Source organism: Pteropus vampyrus, unplaced genomic scaffold (assembly GCF_000151845.1).
Source record: "Pteropus vampyrus isolate Shadow unplaced genomic scaffold, Pvam_2.0 Scaffold35, whole genome shotgun sequence".
Taxonomy (NCBI): domain Eukaryota; kingdom Metazoa; phylum Chordata; class Mammalia; order Chiroptera; family Pteropodidae; genus Pteropus; species Pteropus vampyrus.
This window is the reverse complement of record NW_011888816.1, coordinates 8056086-8071973: the sequence shown is the minus strand read 5'-3', so window position 1 is coordinate 8071973 and position 15888 is coordinate 8056086. Positions and strand designations below refer to the sequence as shown.

The 15888-nt window shown below is 44.6% G+C and overlaps 1 protein-coding gene across 7 annotated transcripts in view; it reads right to left on the bottom strand.

Moving 5' to 3' along the window:
* Positions 1–3597: 3597 nt before the first annotated feature.
* Positions 3598–15888, bottom strand: part of NMNAT3 (nicotinamide nucleotide adenylyltransferase 3) — a 99692-nt gene continuing 87401 nt past the window's right edge. For 4 of the 7 annotated variants that reach the window (XM_023529098.1, XM_023529099.1, XM_023529100.1 and 1 more), the window contains 3 exons: positions 13387–13436; positions 10992–11074; positions 3598–4779 (listed from right to left, as the gene is read on the bottom strand). In XM_023529098.1, the coding sequence (XP_023384866.1) occupies positions 4397–4779; positions 10992–11074; positions 13387–13436 (516 nt within the window). In that variant the 3' untranslated portion in view covers positions 3598–4396. The remainder of the gene's footprint in view (positions 4780–10991; positions 11075–13386; positions 13437–15888) is intronic. The other 3 variants (XM_023529102.1, XM_023529103.1, XM_011357456.2) reach the window with 2 other exon arrangements.

The following is a 15888-nucleotide window of genomic DNA, read 5'->3' as shown; positions in this document are numbered from 1 at the left end:
AGCAGCAGGACCCATAGCAGGACTAGCCAGGGGAAAAGACGTGTCAGGTGGAGTCTGGAGGAGTCCAGCTGAAGGCTTCCCAGGTTCTCCCCCCGGGGGTGGGGGCCTGTACAGAGCACGCATCTTCCTCCATCAGTGAAATGCAGCAACCTGATGCATTGATGCTGCTCACCGAAGCCTGCTTGAGACTCCAAACCCAGGGTTTTTTATCGTGGGTTGGTGATGGAGGCACTCTGCCTGCATGACCAGCCAAGACTACTGAAATTCCAGACTCCTAGAAGGAAAACAGGTGTTCATTATAAATCACGCTGTTTGTACAAAGAGTCTAGGCAAGCTGGTGCAGCAGGATGCAGTGCCCCAGGCAGATGAAACAGCCTTATCAGTAAGAAGCATAGGCATAACTCCAAAAGCCAGTTCTCAGATGCCAGGCAAGGGCCACCCTACGAGCAGGCTTTTCTTAAGAGCAACGACAGTCCTGCTGCACGTGTCCAGTCAGATCTTTGGTGGATCATTTTCTAATTGGGTTTTAGTTTTCTTCTTCTTTTTTGAATCGTCAGGGTTTTATACATATTCCGGACACAAGTCGTTTATTAGATATCCATTTTGCAGATGGGTTCTCCAACTCGTCTTCCGTTTTCTCAGTGGTGTCTCTTGGAAGGAGTTTGGACAGGGAAATAATATGACCAGATGTGCACACATACAAAACTGCTCTGGCTCCTATGTGGAGGATGGATGGCAGGGGCCAGGAGTGGCTGGGGAGGCCATTACAGTGGTCCCGGTAGGAGATGGTGGTGGCCTGGATTGGGAGGTGACAGGAGGAATGGAGAAAAGAGGCTGCACATGAGGGATGTACAGAAAGTATGGTTGCCGAGGCTTGCCCGCACTCATGGATTTCCAACGGAAGAAAGAAAGGCAGGACTACCCCAAACTTGTCCTCAGAACATAGTCTTATTGTTTTTCATAGTGAAACTCCCATGCATTTGTGGGATTTTAGTGTTCTGATAATTTGGGAAAGGTGGGACCAGATGAATTTTAGGGTCCTTTCTAGTTTTCATAGCCAGTGGTACCATGAACAAGTCCTTTTGGGGTTATTTTAATAATTCTAATTATCCTGTGCTGTGTGCCTAGGTACGTTATTACAGGTTGTTTATTAGTCCCACATATATGTATCTACAATGCTGAGCTTCGCCCCGAGAAAATAACTGCATGACTGAAATTGAACACAGTCTACACATGGAGGCCACTGCAAAAAGCGAAGGCAGAAACTCTGTTAGCATAGAAAGCACAAGGGTGGGGATAAGGAAATTCATATTCATGCATTAACCCAATTACCAAATGTACCTTGCAAATCCGGAGCGCTATCGGTTTAAAATGGGATTTCACATCATTCTGTCCCAAGTGACACAGACGGTGTTATAAATAAAAAATTCTTTCCTCAGGCCGGGATACAGAGCTCCTTTCATTTGGGCAGTGAGCGTATGCTATCACAGGAGGACCTTTATTTAAGGCTGAAAATTTTATTTACTCAGGAGCGCAAACCACTGTTTTTCTATTCTTGCAAAATAAACAAAAACACCCTGGCAAACTGGATGCAAAGAAGGCCTGAGGGAATGGGAAGGAATGTGAAACAAGGTATGCGGGTTAGTCAGTGCAGTAAATCAGAAACACGGTGGTGATACATACTTTCTCTTCAGACAAAGGGAGGCTACGTGAATCAGTGAGACAAAGTGAGACTACAGTAAGTAATACATATGGTTTTGTTGTGTGTGTGTGTGTGTGTGTTTTTTTTGCCTGGTGAATACCCTCATGATACAGCCAGGAATCAGAGATGAGTGACTCCTTGACCATCTCCACTTGCCAGGCACCTGGATGACAGTTCTGAGGGTGCAGGTATGTTGGAAGCCTCAGCCTGTAAAAACATGGGAAAGCCACCATGGGCACTTGGAAGTAAAGGGAGACTGAAGTTAGGGGTGCCTCTGAGTCAAGGAGGTGGCTCTGATTCCTACTGTCAACAGTACTGTGTCTCCCAGAATAAACACGACTTCATGATTGATAGGGACAGCCCTCCAAACTCGTCCTTTATAAGAGAAGGCTATTCTAAAGCTGCTGCTTCCTGATTTTCCCTTTTGGGAAATAGAAAACCCCTCCTCATATACATAGGCCCCACAGCCCTGTCTTTAAACCAGTGGATCTCAGACAGGGTGATTATTTTGTGCCCCAGGGGACATGTGGCAATATCTGGGGGGCATTTTTGTTGTTACAGCAGGGATGGGGTGGAGTGGGGGTGGTGGGGGTGGGGGGTGTTGCTACCAGCATCTAATGGACAAAGGCCAGGGATGCTGCTAAGCATCCTACAATGCAAAGGGCAGACTCCTACAACAAAGAATGATGTGGCCCAGGATGTCAATATTGCCCAAGTAGAGAGACCCTGCCTCAAACCCACGGGCTCTCTCTCTCCATCACTTTTTCTGGACACTACAGCTGTTTGCAGAGTTTTCTCTTTTTCTTCCTTTGCCTTCTATACTCCACACAGACCAGTTGGGCAACATTGCTCAGAGGGTAAGGAGGAAGATAGACGCTCGCCAGAGTAAATGTGATGTAATTTCAATTATACATTCAGCTTATTAAAAATCAATGTATACTTACTGTAACAGGCACTGTTATAGGACAGTGCATTGAATGGCTGGGGAATCTTATTAAAATGCAGATTCTGAGTCAGTAGGTCTGGGGTAAAGCCTGAGAGTCTGCAGTTGTAACCAGCTACCAGGGGATGTAAATACTATAGAAAATCAGAGCTGAAGGAGAATTTAAGAGGATGTCAAATCAAACCTCCCTATTTTAAAGGCTGGAAAACTGAGGTTCACAGTGGGGAAAGGAGCCAGTCAAAGTTGCACAGCTTGCTGTGGCAACTTTTGGATAAGTTCGTTGGATTCCTATTCTGTTGCATTATCAGGGCCCTTAGGGACCACTTGAGGGGCAGAGCTCAGTCAGGGTGGGGAATGGCCAGCAGCTGTAGAGGCTGGAGGAGCGGAGGCCTGGGGAACCACCATGGGAGGGTCCCACTACTCCGGACCTAAGAAACCAATTTCCTATTTTACCCATTGCTGTTATGACACACATGCAATCACTGGGATATATTTGGGGAGATATTAGGTTCTTTCTGATTGACCCTTTGTTTTTCTGCAAGACTAAATCTGTAGCAAGGATGAACCACGGTAAAAGTTATGGAGAAGGAAACTCTGAATGCATTCAGGCATTTGGTCAGCAAGTGTAAAAAGAACTAGGGCAATCAAAATCTCTTCCTGATCAGGGGTGAAATGATAAATCCTGAACCCATGCCAGGCTCCTATTCTCATCTTTCAGGGCCCACAGAACCAGGGCCATCTACTCAGAGCTTCAGATTAGAGAATCGTTCGCATGGTATCGAAAAGCAATTGCTTTCTACACTGCTAGTACTCGGGAACATGAACTTAAATTCATGCCGGTTCGACTGGAACAGTAGCAAATTTCATGGAGTAGCTAAAAAGAGGAGCAACAGCTGGTACATCAGGCATTAATAATAAAACAAAGAAAGAAAAAAGAGAAACTTTTCATTAGTACTTTTTGATGTCTATTTATTATTTAGCCCTTTGCCAATACTCAAACAGGCAGGCAATCATAAAACATTCAAAAAGATCCTCTAAGACAGTCAAGGCATCTGTCTTACCCCAGTTCCTTTTCAGAAACCTGGAAACCAGGAGCCCTGACATTTATAGAAGAGCTGCACTAAAAATATTTGCTGTTTCAAAAATAGTTTGAGGATCACTACTTAGAAAAATTTTAGTTTAAATTTTATCAACATCCAGGGGACAGGCAGAGCACGGTTCTTAACAGAAGATTCACTGTGAATCAGCAAAGTGCTGCTTCCAAGTTTTTGACTCTTCGGTTAGTTATTATTTCGTTTTCAACATGGCGTTGACATAGCCCACTGTTTGGTAATTAGCATTCTGTCCAGTTTTTCTAATCATGACCAGCATGCTGCACCTGGTCCTAGTTAAAAAATGCATTGTGGGCAATTCTGATCTGACCGTCAGGGGCCCCTGCCATACGTGGAACCACCTTCAGTGTGCATACAACCATTTACAAAATAAGCAGGTCTCTTCACCCAGAGATTCTGAGAGCTTTCGCCCAATCCTAATGACCTGCTACACCATTTGAACTTTTTTGATAAACGTCTATTCTTGTGTAGATACTAGCTCCTACCAAAAGAAGTTATCTCTTTCTGGGATAGAAGACTCTTCAGAAGTAAAATCATTGTTGAACTAGAACAAATGAAAAAGGAAAAAGCTGAAAAATAGGAAAGACCTTAACGGCCCTCTCCTCAGGAGGAGCTTGGTGGAGGAGTGTTTGGCCCTCCCTAGCTTGTCTTTCCTAAGTTGTTCTGGGTGTTATTGCCTTTGCAGGAACTGCCCCTGGTATAAAGGTTGTGGTCCTTGATGTAGGTGATGACAGCGTCTGGGAGCAGGTACTTCACGCTCTGCCCTTGGCCCAAGGCCTGCCTGATGTACGTGGCACTGATCTCATTCTGCACAGGCTCCCTGGCCAGGTGAATGTTGTGCTGGTATCTCTGAAGGATGGCCGAGCTCGAGATGTACCCCTTTGGGTCGTGACCTACCCGGCCCACACACACTAAGCCGAACTTCTCCACTATTTCCTGGATGTGCTCGTCTTTCCAGAGGTCAGGGGTCTGGAAGGTCTTCAGGACATCTGCCCCGCAGAGGAGCTTCAGTTCAGGCACAGCTGGAAAAACAGGGGCGGGTCCCAGCAAAGTTACAGAAGAGGCACGGCCAGTAAAGATAACATATTCCATTTGAAATTCTCACAAAAAGCTTTTTTTTGGGAACGTATTAGGAACTCAATGACTCCATGTTCATGACGTAAAAAACAGAAAGCATGTAAATGAATTCGAAGCTACTTCAAGGACATACAGTTTTGAGTAAAAATTCAATCGATATTTTGTTTTATATTGGCAAAGTGCCAAGTAATACAAAATAGTTTTTATTTTCAGTGTTATATCAGAAGTGTGAGGCTGGTGGATCTCACAGTAGAGTGATCCAAAGGTGGCTGTACTGTACACAGAACCCCATCTTCCGTAGAAGATAAGGTTCCTAAAGCCCTAGGACTAACAAGCCGTGGGCCTCAGGTAAGGCACTGCCTTTCTCAAAAGTATCGGCCGTAACTCCTGGTATTTTTATAAGTAAGATCTCATCATAAAGGTTAGTTATAAAGGATTACTGGATAATCAAAAGGTCTCTAAGACCCAGTGACCTTTTCATCTATTTTCAATAAAACAAAGCTCTAGAACAACTGATCAATGTGGATAATCTTCTGGCATTTGTTCTAACAGAATGGAATTTGTGATGATAAAAGAATACTAACATTATCGGTGCTTACTGTGAGTGCTATTGCTGAGCACTTATGCAGCGCTTAACGTGTATAATCTCATTTGATCCACAGAACAACTTCATGAGGTAGGCGTTATTGTTGCGCCCATTTTGTGGAGGGGGAAATGGGCACAGAGAGGCAAGCGACTTGCCTGAGGTCATTCATCTAGGCGGAGTGGTCAGGATTCAAACCTGACAGCCAGCCTCCGGGTGGGGCATTTGTAAGTGCGAGGCTCTGCTGCCCCCTGCTGGCAGTAATTATACACATATCAGAACCGAGAGGCCACCTCCCTCCCCCCAACCCCCCACCCCGCCCATTTTCCTGTCACCGGTTCACATTCATGTCCTTTTAGAATGGGCTAATCTGGAAAGGAAATATCAAGTCCACAGTAGAAGCAAACAGCAGGATTTCTGGTCCTTCTGGAGGTGGGTTCGAGCTTCGATAAACGGCAAAAACTAGGCTCCTAGAGCTCTGATATCTCTCAGTCACCATGAAACCTCAGTTGGGGAAAAACCTGATGTAAATGGTCAGTTTAGGCTCCTGCTGGGGGAAAAACCTGATGTAAATGGTCAGTTTAGGCTCCTGCTGGGGAAAAACCTGATGTAAATGGTCAGTTTAGGCTCCTCTATTCTGGAACCTTCGAAGGAATCTGGACATAGGCCAGAGAGATGAGCTTACTAAAAAGGGGTACTTGACCAGCTGTGGAATGGGAAGTGAGAAATCGGAGGTGTCACTGGGAGGTCTGAGTTCCAGCCTCAGTGGGGCACAGGCTGCTGTGGGGCCGAAGCCAAAATCCTTCCTTCTCTGGGCTTCAGTTTCCCATCTAGGGAATGGTGGGCACCGGACTTGTTTACTCAGAAGTAATTCCGGAAAGACACCTTTCAAACACTCTAGCAGCATAACATTTGTATAATGAAAGGATATTCAAACATTTATTAATGCACGTATTCATGCACGTATTCATGAGTTCTCTGAGGTTACGAACTGGAAATCTAGAGCCAGACACCTTAGATTCAGATCCTGGCTTTGCCATTCAACAGCTGTGTGACTTCACCTTTACTTTATTTTCCCCTCTTTGATTCCGCCGCCCGCCCGCCATTTCTACCCCTGACCTATGGATGTTGCCGTTTCCCCTTAAGAACTGGATCTTTGCAGGTGGGGCGTGTCCTCCCACCTGCTTGCAGCATGCACCAGGGGCCTGGCACACGGGGCATGGGGGCGGTAGCAGTGGAGCTGGTGCAACCGGGGTATGGTCCGTGGCTTCACCTGGGGTGCGAACCCAAGACCTTCTGCGTGTAAAGCAGACGTGCTAACTGCTACACTATGGAGCCACGCTTGTGACCTCACCTTTAAAATGAGGATATTATCCATCCATCCACCCATCCATCCATCCATCCATCCATCCGCTCATCCATTTATCCATGTACCTACTTATCCACCAATCTGTTCACTGATACATCCGTTCAAAACTTATGGGGTATCTCCTAAGTGCATCATCTTTTAAAATCAATAAAACTGCAATTAGAAATTATTCAATAACTCATACTTTTCACTAATTTAGGCTGGTCCCATTGCTTACATCATTGCTTACATCTGATATGTGGATGATGTTTGACCTTTCAAACAGTTGGGTGGTTTTTATGTGGTTTTCTCAGGGGAGAAGTTTAATGATATACATTTAATTCTAGGGCCTGGGGCACACCCCCCATTTCCCACAGGTTAGAGAACAGAGAAGACACCACCTTCTTCTCCCAGTAGGTTTTCGTAGGGATGATTTCCACATAGCAGCTTCAATATTAGATACTGTTTGACTCATTAACAACGACAGTAAAGAATATGATTCACCGTGAGCCCTTGCCTACAGGGGACAAGGCTCTCCACCTCCCAACCCCCAAGTCAAAGGAATGTTTTGGGGGCTGGAGTGATGAATCACGTCTTCAGGCAACGTGTGCCTCAGACCCCTCCTCTGGGCAGTGCTGTCGTCAGGCCTCACAAAGGCGTTCACATATCCCTTTCACATCCATTCGCATCTCTGCTACAAAATCTTCAGATCGGGTGCCTTTAACTCAGTCCAAAGTACGTAAGTCTGAGGTGTTGAGTAAAGGCACCAATTTGATTTGTTTTAGCAGTGACACGTGACATAAATAGGGTGTTCATTGGCATTTTCAGGCAGTGTGCTCCCTTTGATAGCCAGAGGCTTTGAAAAGCAGATGAAGCGGAGATTTACACAGAACATGAGGGAGGTACCACCAGGACCTTTTTCTTTGAATGTCCAGTTGCCCTAACTCTTTGATATCAAAGACCACCAACCCTGAGGTCTGTCAGCTCTGGGTTCAAATTTCAGTTCTGGGACTCATGGATAGTTATAATAGGCGGGCCTGCTTCTCCACCTGTAACACAGGGATGATAAATCCTCCTGTGGAAATAACTGAGTGAGGGCGCGAACGCTATGCTAATTTCCTGCTTTGTGCAGGGGATAAACATGGCCACGTGGGCCACTTAGACATGCAGGAGTGTAGGACTTCTGCATCTAAACAGGAGGACACCAGAGATGAAGACTCATATTGGCAAGTGCAGGGTAGCACCCAAATTAACCAGAAAAGGCCACTTAGGAACAGTCAGTGTGAAATGGAATCAGATGACCTGCCCACTCTGGTTGTATGGAAAGGGAGTCCTCTGAAGGTCCCTGAGCTGTGCTCAGCCCCATCAGCCAAGAGCAGGGACCACCTTCACAAAAGACAGACATCGTCGGGCTGTTAAAGGACCCAGGCACCATCCATTCCAGTGTCACACTCGAGTAGCCCAGAATGCAGCAAGCAATCCACATGGCTCTGCCGAGACCAAGGAGGACTGTAAATCACGGGAGTGATGGCAAAGCAAGGCTCTGGCAGCCAGAAAATGCTGAGCTCAGCCCGTAATTTGCAATCCCTGAGTAGAACAGCATGCAATAAAATACACAGCACACAAAATGGTCCTTTAGAAACATGTCACTAGTAACATACAAGCCACTTCATCAAAAGCCAATCTTATGCTGAGAAAAACTCCACCTTCTTTAATTGCTCCAGTATTTTTTTTTTATCACAAACATGAGATCTCTGTCAATTATGGAATGCATGAAAAATATCTAAGTGTTTAGAGTAGAAAACAACAACAATAACTGCTTTCTTTAAACCATCAGTATTTTGGTGTATTTCTAATCTTTACATATTTTTTCCTATACTCGAGATGATATATAGTATTGTATCCTGATTTTTTTCCCCACTTACCTCATAAGCATTTCTCCATACCATGAAAACTTTTTGTGTAGATTCTTCATCATATGTACATAGTATAATTTAATTGCACATTCCTTTATATTTAAACACTGAAGTTGCTTTTATTTTCTGCCATTATAAAATATGCTGTGATAAACATCTTTCTGCATAAATATTTGTCCAAATTTCTAATTATTTCCTCAGCCAGATTCCTAGAAAGGGACTATATCAAGCAAGGGGCACGAACATTTTAAAAGCCCCTGCTATATTTTGGTAAACTGAAAATCCCATTTTTCATTCAATGTAAACTTCCTTTTTTTAACAGTTACTTTAAAAGAGAACAAGATGAGTAGGATTTCGGGTTTGAACAGAGAGAAAGGGGATAAGGGACAAACCCCCAATACAATAAGGTCAACCAGAGTAGGCTAGTAGCCCCTAGAAAAATAAGTCTGAAAAGAATGTGGGGTGAACTGAGGCAGAAGGAGGGAGAGGCACCAGCTCAATGAGAGCAGCTGAGACTGGCTTCACGGGGAAGGTGGGTTCCAAAGTGCGCCTCACAGGACAGACAGGCATTTAACAGGGGGAGCCAAGAAGGGAAGGAGGGGGAGGGACAGGCCAGGCAGAGAGCCAAGACAGGGATTCTGGAAGCAACTGCAGAGAGGTGAAGGCTGAGAAGCTGGGAGCCTCAGGGTGGCGTCCGTTGGTTCGTAATGCAGGGGCTCTCTGCCTTTTACTGGAAACTCCAGGGCCTATGTTGTTTCCTGCCTTTGTGCCTTGCTCAACTGCCCTTCTGCCCAGAAATGTCTCCAACCCCAGATAACCTATTGATCCTATGAGTCTCAGTGCAGGTGTCTCCTCCAGGCAGCCTTCCTAACCTATACCTGGACTCAGGGCCACTCACGACCTGCGAATAGGGTTAGGGCAGGCTGTCTCTCTACAAAGCCTGGTCCAGTGAAGTGCTCAGCATCTCTAGGACCCCATTAGGAGTGACTGCTGAGACAGAGATGATTCAGAAAGGAGGCCAAAGGCTGAGAATTAACACTGCGCTGTGCTCAGGACTGGGGCACAGAGGGGGTGAGCCCACACAAGTCGATGGAGGAGAGGCAGACAGAGACCAGAGAAATACAAGCATTGTGAAAGCTGATTATTCAGGAGACTCTAACGCCGTCTTTCTTAGATTCCTACTCTAGTGCGCGGTTCCCCAACGGGCTGTAAAGCACATCCCCAGAGTGCCAATTAAGCATCTAGATTCTCAGGCCCCATCCCACTCAGGAGGTCTGGGTGTGGTCCGGGAATTAGTGTGTTTAACAAGCCTCACAGGTGATTCTGCTGTGAGTGATCTTTCGACCAGCATTTCTCAGCCTGTGTTCTGGGGAGCACTCATTCTGAGAAACACTAACATATTGCTCCATGATGAAAATGTGATAATGGCTATAATTTCCCTTTCTCATAGAGTCTTAATGCATGTGATCAAAGTACAGGTTCTGAAAAGTCCTGCAGTAAAGAAGCCATTTTAGGCCTGTTTAGCCATGGCATTCCCAAGGCCTGCTGATGTGGAAATAGTGTCCCATCAGCCAAAGCTGGGAGAGTCGCAGATTTTGGAATTTGGGCTCTTTGGGACCAGTGAATCGCTGCTGGTGTCATATCTGTCCTCCTATCACTTGGAGCTCCTGTTTATTTGCATGAGGCAGCTGGCTATGCATCTGACCCCCAGTATCAGGGCTGCCGTCAGAGAAAGAGGTACTTTGAAATCACAGCTGACAGGTTTCCATCACACACCAGAGCTGACAACAGGGTAGCAACAGGGTGGAAACCCAGGGTTACAAACTGAAAGGAAAATCCAAATCAACTTTAAATTCCCCATGAAACAGGTTTCCTCTTCTGAGTAAACCACTGAGTTACACTGCTATAGATATTAGTCTCTCAGTTTAAGGGTTATGATGGCATACTTTGTATTCAAAAAGGGAAGAAAACCTACCCTAACACACACACAGACACACAAACGCGCGCGCACGCACGTGCGTGCTAAGGCTTTTAAAAGAACCCCAGCATCATTTACCAGGTTATCCCTGTGTAGGCCTGATTGTAATCCATGTCACAAGCCCTAGTCACAAGGGTAGGTAAACCCCTTTGTGGCAGAAAATCCCAAATTAGCATAATGATTTACAAAAGGTGGAGTTGGATTGTTTCATTTGACCTTTCAAACTAGGAGGTGTCACCCTAACCAGGCCTGCCTCAAAATCCTTATCTGTACCCAGAGGGCCGTGATTCCCATCGGTTTTCCCTCCCATAGCCAAGGGGGTCGGCACCCACCTGCAGGCACCCTGGACACAGCCTTGCCTTGGTTCGGGCCTTCCGTCTGGGGCAGAGATCTGAGCAGTTCGCGGTGATGATGCCTGCGTTGTAAAAATATGGCTCAGGGTGTGTCTGTTCCACCTAGAGTCCCCTCAGAGCCACTCAGGGTGCTCAGATTTTAAGTCTCAGCCTGTTCTTGTCTGTTGTAGGTAATTCATTCCACAAATATTTGCTGAGGGCCTCCTATGTGCCAGGCCCTGTGCCACATGCTGAGACAGAAAGCAAGTGTCATGGGATCCTTCTGAAGTGCTCTATCCAGGACAGTTCACTGCCTTCTGTGAGCCCTGGGCAAAAGGGGGAACATCAGCATATTTCTACTCTTTCTTTTTTTTCCCCCACATTTTTTCAATATCTCACTTTTTAAAAAAAGTTGAGTAGGGATTAAGGACCTAGGCTATTAGAATCAGGCAGACCTGAGTTCAGAATATAAACTTTTGTTTGTAAAGCCAGGATTACAACACCTATGTTCTAGATGTTCGTGAAGGTAAATGAGCAGTGCATGGCCCATAGCTGGCTCTCAAAAGTGATGCTCACTCTTAATAACAAGTTAGTATCTTAGAGCTCAAGAGGGTGACGGCTTAGAGCCAGACTGCCTGGGTTGAATCCCAGCTCCCCCACAGGCAGGCTGTGTGACCCTGGGCGAGCAGTTTCAGCTCTCTGCGTGGATGGTTCAGCATCTGCAAAACGAGGAATAATGACAGTGCCTGACTCCAATGTTGTTATGAAGATTAAAGGATCTGCACATGTGAAGTGCACTGAACAGTGTGCAGCACAGAGCAAATCTCATTCTATGTTAGCATTTCAGGTATGATTAGACTTACACCAATTCAGTATGTGCGACTCTGTTAGCATTTTATCCTCTGCAAATCGAGAGATACCTATATCTTCTTTTTTTAATCGAACGTAGGTAATCACTATGTCATATCAATTTGATCTTCCATCTTTTATCTACTGTATTGTGCATTTTCTAGAGCTGTATTTGGGAGGGAACAGCGCCTGGTGGTAAAAACATGTGATTTGCGGCCAGAGTCGGCAGGTTCAAGTTTAGGTTCTCCTGCTTGTATAATCCTGGATGGGTCACTAACACTCTCAGGAGCCTCTTTGACCTTGTCTGTTAATTGGTCATGGAAGTTAATGCTGGCCTTATCTCCAATATCACAAGACCATGCAGGAGGAAGTGCTCTAACCTGCCAAATGCCAGAGAAGTGGCTCAATACCGATTATTACTAGGGAAGGCTGGTTGTAAAGCGAAGTTTTCGAGTTAGACTGCCTAGGCTGGAATTCTGTTTCCAGCTTATAGCTGTGCAACCTTGATAGGTTACTTGAGCAATCTGCCTCCAGTTTCCTCATCTGTAGGATGGGGGATAATGATACTACCTACCCAAGTGAGCTGTTGTAAAGCTCTTAATTGAAGAGCTTAGCACTGACCAATGACGGTTGTTGTTATCATTATCATTGCTCTCAGTTTATCTTCCCCACCAGATTTTGAACAGGGAGCTCATTTAATTCATCTTTTTAGTCTTAGTATCCAGAAACTGCTTACCTATAGTTGGCTGAATTCAGAAATGGTGTAAGAAGTGAATGAATAAATACATTTAATTCTGGTCCTTCCCGATGATCTCAGAGACTCAGCCGAGTCCTCTTAGGGCCTAATTGTGTTTCCATATTGTCTTACTGTTTTAGTTTTGGTAAATTTTATCTCTGAGGAGTCGCTCCTGGGTTAGTATGGAATTTGATATCAGACTGAAGTAGGTTCGCATCTCAACTCCCCTTTTTATCTAGTTGTAGGACTTTGAGTATGTTACTGACCCTTTCAGAGCCTCCATTTCCTCACCTGTAAAACAGAGCTAAACCCAGCTACCTCTCTCTCAGAGTTGCTGAGCTGACTAGACATTACATATGTGAAAGCACCTGGCACATATATAGTAGGTGATCAATAAAAGGCAGTGATTGTAATTTTATTTTACCTTAAAACTCCTAGTTCAAGTTGACCCTACTTTGAGTATTAGCTGGATCTCTGAACTCTGGTGTGCAAATGATTACTTTCAATGCCAGATCCTCTTCCTCACAGACCTCCACTCTGCCTCTGTGGGCCGGTGCCCATGACTTCCTCTTATTGCCTGCCTGAGTGGTACCCTGGTGTGCCCAGCCCTGCGCCTGAGGACTGACTCTGGAAGCACATTCTCTGTGTTCTCGGCAGCCTCCCTGGTCTCCAGGGATGCCCCATGTAAAAGTCACAGTGGCAAGAGCAAAGGCAGCCATATCATGTTCCCACCTTCAGATCCCTAATTTTGAAGATGGCCATGAGCACAGCTTCAGAGTTGAACAGAGTGGGGCTGTTTGATTTGCTTACCTGTTGTGTGACTTAGGTAACTTAGCCTCTCTGAACTTACGTTTCTTCATCTGTAAAATGAGGACAGCATAAGGTCATGTTTGCAAAGGGGAACATGAGATGATGATGATGGCCCACATCAAGTGGCACTGTGACCAAGGCCCTTGCCACCACGACATGGGGAAAAGGTGAGTGAAATAAGTTATCAAATGCCCTAAAAGCATGAAAGCTGGCCTAGATTAAAAAAATTTAGAGTAAAAATAAGAAAACTGATAAGGAGAAAAAGAATCCTCAATAAGCCCTATAGTGAGTTTACCTCGTACTAACATTTGTCATTGTCATTATGAAGTAAATTCACTGTTGACTCTATCAAGAAGATACTAAATAGAGTAAAGAGTGATTTCTACCATGCTTCTAAAATCATCTAACTTTATAATTTTAACCAGATTTTCAATCTTAAAAAAAGTACCCCTGTCAGTTTCAGGAAAACATTGGTAATCAAACAATTTTTTTTTTTTTAGCTCTATTCCTTTTTTCTTTATTAAATTTACTGGGGTGCATTGGTTAATAAAATTATATAGGTTTCAAATGTACAATTCAATAATACATCATAAATATATTGCATTGTGTGTTCACCACCCAAAGTCAAATCTCCTTCCGTCACCATATATTTGACCCCTTTCTCCCTATCTACCTCCCCCCTCCCTCCCTTCCCTCTGGTGACCACTAAACTGTTGTCTGTGTTTGTCTTGTTCATTTGTCACTTTCAGTTTTATGTCCCACATAAGTGAAATCATATGGTTCTCAACTTTTCTGACTTATTTTGCTTAGCATGATAATCTCGAAGTAGTTCTATTCTTAAATTTTCAAGGACCCTCCCACTGTTTTCCATAGTGGCTGTACCAATTTACATTCCCACCAGTAGTTTTTTTAATGCAATGGATACACGATGGAGATGAAGCTCACTCTAAAAACCGAAAAAAAAGTCTTAATCGGCTATCTGATAAAATGGTCTCGACTATCAGTGGATTCTCAACCTTGGCTGCACAAAATAAATTATTTGGCGACTTTTTAAAAATTATCCACGCCTAAACCCCACCTCAGACAAATCATAATCTTGGAAGGAGGGGATTAGCATTCTTAAAAAAGTTTCCCAGGTGATTCCTACAGCCAGAGTTGAGACCACTGGTTTGGATGGATCTCAGTACTAATTGGAAGTCTGATTTGCATACTCGGCAACTGAGGCTGTGGCCTCAATCCTGGCTTTTAAAAATCCTGGTGCCCGACCCCAGACCAATGACACCCCAGTCTCTAGGGTAATACTCGGGCATCGATACTTCTGAAAACTCCCTAGGTGATTCAGTATGAAGCCAGGGCTAAAAAGCACTGGACTAAGGATATAAAAGGGGCGGGGGGCCGGGGGAAGAAAAGAAAAGAAAAGAAATAAAAAGAAAAATGTGTTTAGTAAAATCTTTGCTCACACCTGCATTTTGCAGCAGGAGCACTGGTAATATCTACTACTGTCGTCAGTTACTGTTTATCTGAGAACGGTTTATCTGTTTTGAGGATAAATTACAGGCTAGTGTTAGAAATGAAGGGGAGGTCGCTAACATTATTAAGCACCTACCACAAACCAGGTGTTTTGCCTACACCATCTCATTTAATTCACACAGTTCCCCAGTGAAGTCAGTGGTGTCATCCCCATTTTAGCAGGTGAGCAACTGAGGCTCAGAGAGGCTAACACACCAGATCACATCACTTAGCTAGTAAATTGGGCTCCAAAATCTGGGCCCTGGGCCATGCTCCACAGAGTGGAGGGGGACAGTGTCTGTCTGTCTCTAATTATAAATGAAAGCTAAGTGATTTGTCAGGTTACCTACTGCTTTGCTTTCATTCCCCTCTGTTAGTCTGGGTAAATGAGAGCTGACTATATGGCTTATTCCGAAAGAATAACCTAGGTGTAAATTTTTCCTTATGTTAAAAGAGAGCATGTGTTCTAACAATTATTTCATGTTTGCTCTCCTTTTAATTTGGCAACAGGTTCTACAGTGCCACTGTAACTGCTGAATGCTTCTAGCTGGTCCTCTCCCTCGTAAAAGGTAAATAATAAGAACCAGGATATGTAACTAAACGTTTCCCTTTACTAAAAAGGTAAACATTTTTCTCCCAAGTTACTTTGAAGATAAGCCAAATATGAAAGACAAAACAGATTATGAACAAGCCTGCCAATTACGTGTTTCTTATTCTCTGACAATCCTTGTGCTTCCAAATAGATAGAAGACACAGCCCACAGTTTGCAGTCCCTTCCAGCGGAGCTGGCTGTCCAGATGAGGCAGGCCTCTCACGATCCTCTCTGAAAGCCAGGACTAGTGGGACTTGCTGCTTCTCTAGCAAAGTCCCATTAATGTTTCCCAGACACAAGTCAGTGAGTGACCCATTGTCCTAACATGCAGGATTTGCTGGGGCTTTTATATAGCAAATTACTTATGCTGAATGCTAACAGCAATTCCAAAAGAAAAAAAA